The sequence below is a fragment of the Gopherus flavomarginatus genome, chromosome 4, assembly GCF_025201925.1.
Source record: "Gopherus flavomarginatus isolate rGopFla2 chromosome 4, rGopFla2.mat.asm, whole genome shotgun sequence".
NCBI classification, from domain to species: Eukaryota; Metazoa; Chordata; order Testudines; family Testudinidae; genus Gopherus; species Gopherus flavomarginatus.
Window position 1 is genome coordinate 200,526,647 of NC_066620.1, and position 14,488 is coordinate 200,541,134.

The following is a 14,488-nucleotide window of genomic DNA, read 5'->3' on the forward strand; positions in this document are numbered from 1 at the left end:
CCAAAGACAGAACTTTTACCAGTGCTTGTATGTTAGAAAGAGAACATAACATGTATCCTTTACATTAACGACACAAATTTGTGCTAGAATTCAGTCTCCAGGCTGCCCCCAAATAATCCACATTTGTTGATCTTGAGGACAAGATGCAAAGCCCATCTCTTCCTGAGGATTTTGAAGAAGCAGAGATGATTTTAGGATTGGGATGGATATATTGCAGGCTGGGAGTCATTGGTTAGGGTGGGGATCTTTTTCTTTCCTTTTTATAGTTTGGAGAAGCTGCTCGCTTATGTTTATTTTTTTAAGTTGGTATGTACTTTTAATGTATTCCAGAGCTGCCTACAGTCTGACGATAGGTGTTTTTCATATTTTGTAGAAATTCAAAGAAAGAAAAATAATAAAATACAGTAGAACAAGTACATTTGCACTGACAGAGACTCACTGCAAATTATCAAATATTGTGAACAATTTAAAAGCAAGGTTAATGCATCACAGGTGTAATGTTTATTTAGGGGCCTCACAGCAGCACTGCTGCTCCTAAACCTTGGCTGAAAAATGGAGTGACAATATTTGTGTGTAGATCTGTCAAGTGGAAGAGTGAAGTTATGATGTAGTTGCACACCCATTAGAAGTCCTAGGGCTCCTAGTTCTATCCACAAAATAGTTCTAAACACAACAATTTAATGTTAGAAATGCAATGCAAAATGCTTTCAAAAATTATTTCTTACACTGTTGGCTTGGATCAGAGTCTGTGGTCATCTTCACATAGTTTGAAGGAAAGAGACCTGTCACACCACTGATTTCTCCTTGCCACCAATCTGCATCATCTTTGCTCAGTACATTAATGATCTGCCCCTTGGAGAAACTGAGCTCATCTTCATTGTTTGCTGCATAATCATACATTGCTATCACTTGACATACTAGGAAGAAAAAGAATATTCACAACAGGTGTTAGCAAAACTTCTAGTATAAGGTAAGTCAGTGTTAAGACTGCATAAAGCCCACAGAAAATATTTATAGATTAAAACCATTTTCAAGGACAATCAAAAAAACAGAAGATTTTATCTTGATGTGGGAGTACAGTTTGACTGCCCTGTCTTCCCCTTTTATTAAGACTCTGGTCAGTGATAGATTAAATTAACTTCGGTCAATTTCTCTCTCTAGTTCCCAACTTTACAATTCCATCTACTTGGATAGTTAGATGGTTCTCATCACCACAGCATCTGTTCACCTTCCAAATATTCAAACATAAAAAGAAGTGGAACATCTTTCTCCTCCTTTCTGCCCAGCCTGTCAGAGAAATGGATTAATTAGTTTATATTCTGTGTGCACAAAGAGTGTATTGAAAACGAAGTCTCAGAGAGAGGTTTTGATCCTGGATGCCTGTGGAGCTCTTGTACCGACACAGCAGAAAGTAAGGAATTTGCACACTTTGAGGAAGTTGAACCAGGGAAAGCTGTTCTCATCAAGACGTACATAGCCAATCAAAAATCCATGCGGAGTCAAGGCTGCATCTGCCCACCCTTAGAAGAAGCATAGCACACAGTTGTAGGGGTATTGTCAATAACAGCAAAGTTTCCAGAAGTCTTGCTGCCATGTGGAAGCAGGCGCCTCAGAGAGTGGGATATAAACTGTAGGCATAAACCAGGGTGTGCAAGATTGCAGTCTACTTTCACTAGTCAGCAAGGCTGAAAACTTCACGGCATTAGGTAAACCTTACAGACTTTTGGACACAGTCTTTCCTCTCTAGGACAGAAACAAAGAGTGTATTGTCAGTGCAATAAGCCATAATATAAGATGGCACATTCTAGGACAGGAGCCACAGACAGCACTGTTTTGATGAAGTCGTTTTTTTGTTAAGACTGTATGTTCCTTGGAACAGAGACTGTCCTCTCCTGTGTTTGTTCAGAGCCTGGTACAATGGTCCCCAATACTGACTGCATCACAAGGGTAATAGGTGGCAATTAATCAGACTATTACACTATACACAGACTGTTACTTAGTGTAAAGGAAAGAATGACATAAAATTATTCCAAGTTAAATATAAATGAGATTATTTTCCTACCTGACAGAGCAGCAGGAGTAGTTCTCTCACTGCTTGGACCCAACAATTTAACATGGTTGGCAGGAAACCATCCTTTCTGCCTCTTTTTCCCTCTTGCCTGTACAAAAATATGTTTGAGAATTAAATAGACAACTGACCAGTGCATTGTAATGAGCACCTCACCCGCACAGCTTCTCAACTAAGAGTCACAAAAAACTTGCCTACAAAGTTCATAATCACTGAATGGATCTACAAGACAAAATTTGGTTTACATTTATTACTAAAAGCATATCTGAGTATGGCTGCACTGTAATTTGCTCAGCTGAGTGAGTGGAAAGTTCACAGTCAAGATTTTCAAAAGTGATTAATGATTTTGGGTGCTCCACTTGAGACACCTTACAGGGGCCTAATTTTCAAAAAGTGCTGAGCACTTACCTCTGAAAGTAGAGCCTCTATTACTGCACTAATTTCCCTCCTGCTTTTAAGAGGTCCTACTATTTCATCAGAGGATTGTTACCATTTAATATTTTAACTCAGTTAGCACTGTTTTATTAGTTAAGTGGTTCTTCTGATGCTAATTGTTACTTTTTATTAACTGCCAATACTGGACCCCTACATTCTGCCAAGGTTACAAAAACTGATTTTCAGTGACAGAAACAGGCCCAGCAATATAGGTTTTAACTCACAGTGTGATGTTCAAGTACAGTTTATACATGGAAAAAAGAACTTAAGAGCTTCTCACTTTTTAAATTAAATCACAAAAATTGCTCCCTTCATGATTCATTCTGTGAAGATTATTTTTTCCTTTAATTACCTGTAACTCTCCTTGCCACCATCCACTAAGGTTTTTCTTCAGAATAAGTATCAGCTGTCCTGGAGCCAGACTAAGCTGTTCTGTCCCTGATGCAGCATACGCTGTAGTCACCTGGGCAATCTCTGAAATAAGGAAAAGAACAGGTGAATAATGAACAAATACAATAAGCTAAAGGTTTGTAAGTTACATCAGACTCACCAGGTTTCTTATTTAGTGTCACAGTTCTGCCAGCAGTACCAGAACCCTAAAACCAAACGGTACAATATTTTAATTAGCAGTGCTAACAGCAGAAATTACTGCAACTTTGTTTTTTTAATATTCTTCTTTTGCCACAAATAACTTTTTTTCTGATTTTTTTCCCTTTACCAAGCACAATGGTTTGAAAAAAGGCAAATTGCTTTCTTAACCTAAGCATTTATGCCAGATACACCACCAGAGAGCTACAATTTAATGCCTAAATTTTAGTATGTGAACATACTACCTAGATACAAGACATACAGTATAACTTGTTGGGTTTTTTTAAGTCCAAATTCTAGCAAAATACAGTAAACTTATACAGACAAAAATAAAACCTTCTTGCTTTAAGTAACAAAACCCAAAACTAAAACTCACATCTTGATCCTTAGGTTTGACATAGTTTGATGGAAAGATTCCAGTTCTGTCAGCAATGCTTCCTGTCCACCATTCTCCATCTTTCTGAATGACTAGTATTTCTTCTCCTTCAGCAAAAGTCAAATCACCAGGTTCGGCGCTTGTATAGGAATAGAGTGCAACATATTCTGTCCAAACACAACACACACACACACAGAGAAACTGCATTACAGTGTTTCAGCTGTAATCAAGAGAGGCCAAACTAAGTTGAATTTTATCAAAACCCTAATACAGTAAATATAACAAGTGGCACGCTAGTCACTTTTTAAAAATCTCTCATATAAGGGTTGCTCAAACAACTTCATAGTATGGACCAGCCTTCCCTCACACTTAAATTGCATCAATCATCTCACCACCCATTTGCAATTGTGCAGATTATCTCTTGGATGTGCATGCACATAACATTTCTGCGACAAATGCAGCAACCACAGGTAACTGCTTACATGGAAAAATAATATATTTGTAGTATCTGAATGTGATTTAGCAGATGGAAATGAGGAGAGTTAGTACCATGTGAACAGTGAGCGCCCAATGGATTATCAGTGGTCCACAGACCACAGTTTAAGAATTGTTATATGTGAGAGATTTCAGCTTGGACCCACACTTCAGCACAATCATTTATATTCAGAAAGGCCATAAGAGGAATACTCCATACACATGGTGAACTCTATAATATCTGATTATCATGGTAGAGATCAAAAGCCCAAGTGACTTTTCTAAGCAGAATCTACATACATTCTGTAGAGTCTGGAAGAGTGGGAAAATGGGTAAATACAGATCAAATTAAAAAGTTTAGAGATTGTTTCTCACAAGTTATTTTTCCCATTTGAACTTACACTTTCTCCACTTAAATACATAAGGAAAAACCTGATACACTTAAGAATCTAAAAAGCACATGTGACTGTATCAGAGCTCTATAACAAACAGTCACAGACCTGATCTAGGTATAATTCTATGCATATCCATTATTAATTTACATGCCATTAAAAAGAAATTAGTTTTATAATTCCGTAACTGACATTATAATTGCATGCTTACCCTCTCCAATTGTATAAGATGGTGTACTAGGCTTCTTGTTTACAGCTGCATAAAAAGTTTCGGGTCTGTAGACACAAAGATCGAAGTGATTTAGTCTGGTGGTTTAACAAAGCGTTCTTCAATTAGTTATAAAGATTTAGTACAGTGTAATTTTTGTATTCTCTGAGAGACAAAACATGGCAGCCAAGCACTATTTCATTCTCAAAAGGCAGATATTGCTAATGCTGTTGTCCCCATCACATTTTTTAAGTAAGCTGTTGCACGTGGTCACTAACGTTACTGCAATATCTCCTAAATATCATACAGGTCATGCTTAAGGAATATCAGAAATACTGCAACAACATTAATTATTAGCAAAAGCTAAACAGTTCAAAATGCATTGGGGATCAAGAGAGGTTTACCCTAAGAGCAAAGAATATGACTTCAATTAACTATATGGAAGACTCTTAATTTAAGCTACAGGGTTTGGAAAAAACAGTCACAAATTGTGGTGATCAAGACATATATAAAATCTTTATTTCAGGTGTAACAAGTTGACATTTATTTAAAATCTGCCTTATTCTAGAAGATCATTAAAAAACTTTAAGACGTGTATGTGCAAAGATTGCTTTAACCACCAACCTGCAATCATCTCTATGTTGGAATGAAGCAGCAATTCCATGACAGCAGCACTACTCAGATTTTCAGCAATTAACTGAACTGTTAGCTTTAATACTAGGATAGTCTGGCACTACTTTTGCCAGCCAGGAAAAACATCACTATTTCCACAAGATGTGCCATGGGAGTTTATAATGATTAATGGCAAAGACATTTCAATTTTGTATGTCATCTAAAAGTTAACACATCCAGCAGCGGAGTGCCAGCGCCACGCTGAGATACTGAATCAAGAGAAACAAGCATGTCACCTGTTGAATAACCACACACCACTTTTTTGTAGCACCCAGCTTGAAAGATCTCCCATTTACTGAGCAGGCCCCAACATTACTTAGCTTGTGAAAGATGATTAAATCACAGCCCACGATGGCATGGTGCAGGTCATACATGCTGTTTAGTTCCCATAATTTAAAGTATACTCATGTTTTTAACTCTATTTTCAGCTGCTGAATACAAAAATACCAACAGTCTCACTTACTCCTCTCGTTTGTTTTCATTTCCAGGCAAGATCTTGACATAGGATTTAGGAAACCATCCCCTTCCTCCATGCACCTCTCCAAACCACCAGTTTTCCTGCTTCTCCAGCACAGTAATTACATCATTTTTTGAAAAGTTCAAGTGGTTATCTTTTTTTGCAGTCCAGGAGCAAAGTGCCTGTGCTTTTAAATTCTCCACAGCTTGTCCCTGTTTAAGTAAAAATACAGATGTTAATCAGCTTTAGTACCTATTACTTATGCAAGTTTCAAAAATCGCCTCTTGTACTCTAGGTATGTTCATTCCTAAATGCCAGTTGAATTACTTGCTGTCTTGATTGTAGCATTTTGCACTGCCATATGTGGTATGTGGACTCTGCAGTGGTCTCTGGACTCTGCTCCCTACTGGCAAATTAAGTTCGAAATGTTGTGGAAGAAGGGAAAGAATTGACAAGGATCTGTAGGGGATCTTAATGCATGTCAGTTTGTTAACAAGAGTTAGGCCAGCTGTAACCCTAATGATGTGAGACTTGTAGAAGCGAGGATTGTGTGAGGCGAGCAGAAAAGAACTGTGTGAGAAGTTATTATGACCTTGCACTGATAATTAAATACGTAGGCTGGCGCCCAGAAGCTGAGAAAAATAAGATAGTAGGATGGCCTATGCATAAACAAAATGCATCTGTTGCTCATCATTATCTGTAATATTGCTTGCTATTGTCTGTAACAAAGGTATAAATGCTTGCTGTAATTGTTTACCTGTGGAGAGACCTGTCCGGGACTGGGGCAACCCAGTGTCCTAGGGCACTCCCTCCCTCAATTAATATTGCTTGAGAAATAATAAAGTATTTGATTTTGCTGCACCCAAACTAAAAGCGAGAACTGAGTTTTTCTCCGACAATGTCTTAGACATGTATCTGGTTCTACAAAACAATGTTGGCTATAGTGTCAGCAAATATATACAATGCTTTTAAGAGTAGCTCTGGAAGGGCCCACACATTGGTAGGCTTCTGCCTGGAGATAGAAAGACTTCTGCCTGGAGGGGCCGAGGTGGTGTGGCCCGACTAGGGTCTCCCAGTGGCCGGCTCCTTGGACTCGGCTGGGGAAGGGCATCCCCTCTCTGGCCTCCTTTTCTTTTGTGGCACCGGCAACTGCAACCGGTGCCAGCCCACAGCCTGTCCACGGGAGGAGCTGTGACTGTGCCAAGTCTCAAGATGAGTTCTTTCTCAGCATTGGTTCCCCTGTAGATGGTGCTGGGATGCTCTGCACCGAGGAGGTGATGCTAGATGCGGGATCCCCCGATCCAGGGTCTGACTGGGGCCAGAGTACAGCCTTCATAAAAAGGACTAAGACCTTGGTCTCTGTCTTTCAAAGTCCGAGGGCAAAACCCGTGATAGATCTTGCACCGGTCTTCCTGGTGGCTCTCCTCTAGGCACCTTAGGCACAAAGTGTGTGGGTCATGCATGCGCGCCCACACACACCCGACTGGAATTGACATGAACAAACACTCGAAGAAGAAGAAAGACTTTAAGGACCAGATCTTCAGGTAGTGTAAATTAAATAGCTCCACAGACTGCAGTAGAGGTAAGCCAAATCGCACCAACTGGGAATTTGGCTTAGTGTCTAGATCGGCGGCGGGTAAACTTTTTGGCCTGAGGGTCACATAGGGCAATAGAAATTGCATGGCGGGCCATGAATGCTCACAAAATTGGGGTTGGAGTGCAGGAGGGGCTGGGGATGAGAGGTTTGGAGAGCAGGAGGAGGATCAGGGCTGGGGCAGGAGTTGGGGCATGGGGAGAAACTCAGGGGTGCAGGCTCTGAGCAGCACTTACCTCAAGTGGCTCCCAGAAGCAGTGGCATGTCCCTTCTCTGGCTTCTAAGCCCTCAGAGCAGGGACATGGCGTGGCTTCCGGGAGCCATGTGGTGCGGCCCCCAACCTGGCACCCCAGTTGGAGCACCAGAGTGAGGCTGAACCACATGGTGTGGCCCCAACCCAGCTCCCCAGTGGGAGCTCACGGGCCGGCTTAAAACAGCTTACAGGCGGGGCTGCAGTTTGCCCACCCCTGGTCTAAATCACTGCAGGGAATTGTTAGAAAAAGTGTAACAAAAGTATATCAGTATCGTTAACATGAACTTAAAATACATAAAATTCTCACCAACATACCTGTCCATGAACAGGAGAAACAGATCCTGGGGACACAGTACGAGTAAATGCGGATTTTTTCTGCCATGTTGTGTTAACAGTTAGGCTTGAGAAAGGTACGTTTTGGTAATCAGTGTCTTCTGCTGATCTACTTGGTGAAAGTGGTCTGCAAATTTAGCACAAGCATCATTTTTCTTAGAAAGTACATTAGCAAGACCAACTACTTCTTACATATGCAAAACGCATGTGCTGCCCAGTGAACTCAGAAGATCTAAGTTTAACTTGCTGTATTATAGGTCTCCCTCATATAGTTGCTATAATAAATTTTCTGCATTAATTTACAGTAATCCATAATGCTATTACATAACATATTGTATTTTATCCAAAATTAGAATTGTCAATAAATAAAATAAAACTTACTCTGGAGAAGCTGAGGTAGTAGACAAAAATACTGTAGGAGGAAGTAAGGCCCTTTTAGGAGATAAAGCTTTTTCATTTTCTGATATTTTTTCCACATAGTTACATGGAAACCAGCCAAAATGACCTTGAAAGCTCCCATATAGCCAACCAGGCTCTCCCACTGTTTTCTCATCAACCTGGGGGAAAAAGGCAAACCAAAAACATGAGATAAAATATTTGCTGTGTCAACACATGCTACAATTCTATGGATTTAACTGAAAAAGTTGTGACCATAAAGATAAGTCCACATCAACTGCATTGTCATCCCATTTAAAATTTAGCCTTTAAAACAAAACAAAAAACGAAGAATCCCATTGCCTAACAACATACTGTCCCAAGCTGTGTAACAAGGCTATTTGTTCTTATAAAGCACATAATTATCCTTTCCCTCCATTTAAAAAGTAAACTGCTGGTTTTGTATTATAATGCACCCATAGGGACATACTTACAGTTGTTTTATTTAAAGGCTAAAGAGGACATAACATGCCTCTGAAGTTAATGGAGCTTTTTGGAAAGTTACTAAGATTACTATCATGATTATTTGTGTTATAGTGAGACTTCAGACTCAAACAACATCAGGATTCCATTGTGCCAAGCATGGTAGAAACACAGAGTAAAAGAAAGGGGCTTCAAACAATTTTTATATACATTAAGTTTATTCTGGCTAAGATACATAAACAAATGTGTCCATCCAGTGATCACATCTTAAATTAGACACTATGAAGTTTTTTAATAAAAATATTTTATGAGTATCTGAAATTATCCTATAAATAGAGTTGCATATTTCTAAAAGGGGGTATCAAAAGTAAAAGAATGCTCAGCTATTGTATCTTGAAACTAACAGATACCTTTCTTACTTCACCCTCTCATGCAAATATATAACTTAACACCATAAAACCAAAAAGTCTAATATTTAGGGATTTCAGAAGATTAAATTGCTTTCTTAAGTAGAACTTGTTGGACAGCTCCAAGCACTGCTGGGAGCTGGTGACAAGATGGAGGGTTTGGCTATGGTTCTGATTGAGCAGACTGGGATGGAGAGGAAATGATATGGGAGGTTGAATTGACAGAGCAAGGATATCTGAGAACCAACACTGCCTCATCCATGCTGAAGCAACAAGAATGAGCTTGGTCTGATCCGCTCCGAGCTTGAGGATGACCTGAGGAATGACCGAAATACATGGAAAGGAGTACAGAAGAGTTGACCGCCAGCTGCAGTGGAAGGTGTCAGAGAGGACTGAGGATCTCGAGAGCAGAACAGCTGACACTTTGTGTTTTCCCTAGTCACAAACAGGTTAATTGCAGAGACATCTCATGTTGCAAAGATGACTTGGCAAATACTCTCCTTCAGGGACCATTCATGACTCAGGGAGAAAACACTACTGAGAGTCCACAAGATCATTCTGAACCCCCTGGAAAATGGACTGTTACCAGGGTGATGTCTCCCTCAATGCGAAACTGCCACAGATTGATCGCCTCCAGGCAAAGTAACCTGGAATGTGCTGCCCCTACCCCACTTTGCTTCTTTACATAGTATATCACAGTAGCATTGTTGGTGAGTATGTGATGTGGTCTCAGAAGGCACAACATGCATTGTGGATGGCCTGAAGTTCCAACACACTGATATGGAGTAAGGTGTCCTGTTCCAACCACAGGCCCTGCAACGTCAATGAGTCCAGATGCACTCCCCTTCCACCCACCCAGAAGGGAAGTGCCAGTAACCACTGACTTAGTTGGAGAGGGCCAAACAAAGGGTACCCCGTGGCACACATTGCGTGGGAACTCCCACCAGCGCAAGGAATCCAGGACTGCTGGAAGAATGCAAACTGACCTGTTCAGAGAATGCAAGGCAGGGCAGTAACCTGTCCTGAGCTGCCTCTGAAGAGGATGAGGGTACCACCGGCATGCAAACAGACATTAGATACAACAGGCTCAGATACACATGCACTGTCATGGAAGGCTGAGATTGCAGACTGAGGCAAAACTGTTGAATTGCCTGGAAGCGGTCTGTCGGTAGTAACACCTTTGACCTCATGGAATCTAACAGGGACCCAAGGAACTAGATTTTTTTGAGTGGGAGCCAAGGTTGACTTTGCAGTGTTTAAAATGAGTGCCAACAGTCGAGCAAACTCAACATGGTGTTGATGTGGGTGAGAACCACCCCTCTAGAGCTGCCCTTCAGCAACCAGTCATTTAGGTAGAGGAAGAAGTGGAGTCCCTTCTTCCTGAGATATGCCATAACCACTGCCATGCATTTGGTGAAGACGTGAGGGGCAGAAGAGGGGAGAACTGAATACTGAAAGTGGCATTTTCCTACCACGAAACACAGAAACTTCTTGTGGCTCAGCAGAATCACCACATGAAAGTAAGCATCCCGCAGGTCCAGAGCAGTGAACCAGGCATTCTGACACAGGACAGGAAGGATAGCCAATGGAGTGATCATGCGGGATCTCATGTACTTGATGAATCTGTAGAGGCTGCAAAGGTTGAGAATGGTTCTCATCCTCCCCTTATATTTCAGTATCAAGAAGCACCAGGAGAAAACCTGTGACCCCAGTGTTCCAGTGCTCCCAACTACAAATACAACTCAATGAGTGGTGTCTCATGAGGGGGCTTCTATAGAGGGATGAAGAACTGGGATGGGAAGGGGGTGTGGAGAGGAACTGGATTGCATAGTCAGATCTGACAGTGCCTAGAACCTAGCTGTCAGAGGTAATCAAGATCCAAGCATTGTAAAAGCGGGCCAATCTGTCCCCAAAGGAATAGGGGGGGACAGAAAGGATGGAGTAATAACTGGACCACTGCTTGGGACAAAGGACACAAAATGGGTGCTTAGCCCGTGCTGATGGAGATCATGTGGACTGTCTGAAGCCCAAGCCCGACTGCTTCCTATTGTAGGAGCTATCCCTCTTTCTAGGATAGTCCTGCTGTCTCAGGGGGAAAGGCTGCACAAAGGAATGCTGCCGGTAATATTGTTGCTCCTGCTGTGCAACATCATGGCGCCTTTGGAAGTGTATGCGCCATCCACGCAAGGACCTGAAGATTGCACTCCTTCAAGGATTCCAGGGCTAAGTGCCTCTAGTCTTGTCTGAGAACAAGACTTAGCCATCAAAGGGCAAGTCCTCAATGGCTTGCTGGATGTCCAGAGTGACCCCAGAGTTTTGCAACCAGGAAGCTTTCTTCATAATTACTGCCGAGGCCATGTCTCTGGACACAGTGTCTGCAATGTTAAAGACGGACTGCAGGGACATTTTGGCACCAAGCAGCCTTCCACAATGAATGCTCAGAACTCCTCACACAAGACCTCGGGCAGCTGGTCCTCAAATTTAGACATAGATGACCAACTGAGAAAATCATACTTGGCCACCAAACCTTGTTGATTTGTGATCTTAAACTGTAAGGACGATGAGATATATGACTTCCTGCTCAGAAGATTTAACTGCTTGGAGTCTCTGTCCTTGGGGGTAGACTTGAACCAACCCTGCTGGGGAGCTGTTTACTGCTGTTATGTCTAGGGAATTTGGGGTCAGGTGGGAAAAGAACCCCTCAAATTCCTCCATGGGAACAAAGAAGCACTTTTTCACGCACTGATGTACTCCACAGGGCTCTTGCTGACTCAAGAATCTCATCACTGACCAGGATGGCCACTCTCTCAGGGACGTTGGGCTGTAAAATATCCACCAGTTTGTGTGTGTTCTCTTGGAGAAACTCTGCCTGTATGCCCAGTGATGTGGGTATGTGGGATAAGAGGTCCTGGTATACCTTAAAGTTGTCCAGAATAGAAGGTGAGGATGAACCATTCAGCATGGTACTGTCTGGTGACAAGATCTCAACTGAGCCAAAACTGGCTTTCACTCCTGGGAAGATGTACCCAGGAGAGAGCAGACTGCTGATGCTTGAGCTTGCAGTTGATCTGAAGCCACCATCAACCATGCGGGTGACTTTGGCTTTAAATGTGATGAAAAGCGGGATCTCTGCTAATAGGGAACATCCCATTGAGTCCAAGGCCACTGATACAGGTAGAGCATTGGTGACCAGTAGAGTCCAGGCCAGGGACTTCCTTCCCACACGCCAACCCTGGGAGCCATACTGTTCCACTGGTGGCCCATGAGGTTCATCAGGTGAGTGGAGTGGGGAATGATGAGACTGACTCGGAATGAGAGCCCCGAAATCTCGGGCAGTATGGGTGGAATGATGCCCAAGGGATTCAACAGGCGGTCCAATTCATGTGTCGCCCAGAACGAAGTTGGAACTAGTATCTCTGATTAATCTGGTTCTGTCTGTACTGAGCATGCTGGTGCCACAGGGAGCACTGGTTCTGGTGCAAACAGTGATCCGAGAGTGCCCAAATGTGTCAATGTCAATAGTTGCAACTTCAATGCAGTGGGACCAGAAAGGGTCTTGGTGCCAAGGTCCCCTGCACCATTTCCAGTACTGCCTCCATCCCCACCACAGTGAGGAGAGTGTCTGGACGTGGTGCCAACAGACATGAAGGTTCAGCATCTCACTCCATCAGAGGGGCCAGAATTGGCACAGTCCTGGGAAAGTCCTGGACCAACAGCAAGGTTGGGAGCAAAAGGCAGAGGAGGTCTGTGGTTTCCTGGTAGATGATATGGTCAGTACCGGCATCTCCCTTGTCAGTACCAGACTCAATGGACACCCAAAGGCTGGAACCAGAATCAATGGTAAAGTGTTTCTGTCCTTCCCACTCAGTAGTAGGGAAGGGTCAGACGTACCCACACCATCCCACGTGCCGGAACTGGTCCTCTGCCAGTCTGTGCTGTTCCTGGGGGAAACAGAGGAGTCACTCTGTAACCTGGAGAAGTCCCAATTGGTCTTATGAGTCCTATTCCTTGGTGCTGACAATGGAGAATGGCTCCTCTGCCTCTTCAGCAAGGCACCTGCCCCAGAACTAGCGGTGGCAGCATTCTCCAAGCCTGAGGGCAATCTTTTACCTGAGGAGGGTCTTGGTACCAGATCAGGCCACACGGCCTGTTCAAACCTGTGCTACTTGAGACAAAGATCCTGCACCGAGTCCTCTTTTTAAATAATACACACTCTTTAAGGTGGGCCTTGCCGAGGCAAAGCAAGCACTGCAGGTGGAGGGGTCGCTGTTGCGGATCGCCTCTCAACAGGAAGGACAGTGTTTAAACTAGGCTAAGACTAAATGTGAGGTTGTGAGACTACAACCACACAAATCTCTGACTCCAGGCACGGGCAGTGAGAAGGAATTGAGGGGGTTGGAGCAGTGCTGCCTCCTATAGCCAAGGAAGGGGCCAGAGCCATGAAGTGCGAGAGCCGCCCCTCTATGGGGACTGCTAGGCAAAAGTCTCTGGCTCTGGTGAGCTGGGTGTGCACAGACCACATCTGCATATACTCAATAACCATGCAGATAATGTAACAGAAAACACTATTCAGATATTTAATTATTTGGGGGAAACCGTCAAACCTATTCAAAGCAGGCAGGTCAGGTATTTAATAATTCCAGCACCATGAATAATCTTGTTTTATACACTTTTATCTTTGACAATGTTTACTATGTTTGTATTGCTACAGGCAATTTTCTTTGCTGCCTTATATGCATACCTGCAAAATGTTGCACTAGAGATAGGAGAGCAGTGATTACTTAGCTTATTCTTGTTACTCATTTTACAAAGTTTATAACAGCAATAATGATTTCCAAGTTGAGCATTTCATAGTAGTCAGAACCAGTCCTTGACCCTCGACTCCTCTATAACATGTCAATCCTAGAGGTGCATATTGCTTAAATCAATCTCATTACCCCCTCCTAAAATGAAGCGATTAGTGTAAATGTGAAAAGATCTAAAATGTATGCAAAAAAACCAAAACCAAGCAATAATTTTGATGAAGACATACGTCAATGATTCTTGTGGTTAGTTTAGCATAACCTACTGGTCTTACCTGAATTACATCCCCAGAATTAAAACTCATCTCATCATTATTCCTTGCTTCAAATGAGTATAAAGCTCTGTAATTCACCAAGAGAGCTGAATTCCTAGATTCTGTGGCACTAACTACATTACCTGAAAGAAGAAAAAGCATTAGTGGTATTTATTATTTTGGTATTTAAGTAGTGCCAAGAGGCCCCAAGCTTGTTCAGGGCCCCACTATGCTAGGCACTATACACTGATAACAAAAGGATGATCTCTAACCTAAAGACCTTACAGTCTAAGTGTATGGTGAGAGAGAACTGGGTA

The 14,488-nt window shown here is 42.4% G+C and overlaps 1 protein-coding gene across 5 annotated transcripts in view; it reads right to left on the reverse strand.

Annotated features, from left to right (window-relative positions):
- The window catches only part of ITSN2 (intersectin 2), a 125,444-nt gene that overhangs the window by 36,795 nt on the left and 74,161 nt on the right, over nt 1-14,488 (reverse strand). For all 5 annotated transcript variants that reach the window (XM_050950537.1, XM_050950538.1, XM_050950535.1 and 2 more), the window contains 10 exons: nt 14,193-14,314; nt 8,232-8,407; nt 7,833-7,977; nt 5,677-5,882; nt 4,545-4,609; nt 3,468-3,634; nt 3,054-3,099; nt 2,856-2,977; nt 2,063-2,159; nt 726-917 (listed from right to left, as the gene is read on the reverse strand). In XM_050950537.1, the coding sequence (XP_050806494.1) occupies nt 726-917; nt 2,063-2,159; nt 2,856-2,977; nt 3,054-3,099; nt 3,468-3,634; nt 4,545-4,609; nt 5,677-5,882; nt 7,833-7,977; nt 8,232-8,407; nt 14,193-14,314 (1,338 nt within the window). The remainder of the gene's footprint in view (nt 1-725; nt 918-2,062; nt 2,160-2,855; nt 2,978-3,053; nt 3,100-3,467; nt 3,635-4,544; nt 4,610-5,676; nt 5,883-7,832; nt 7,978-8,231; nt 8,408-14,192; nt 14,315-14,488) is intronic.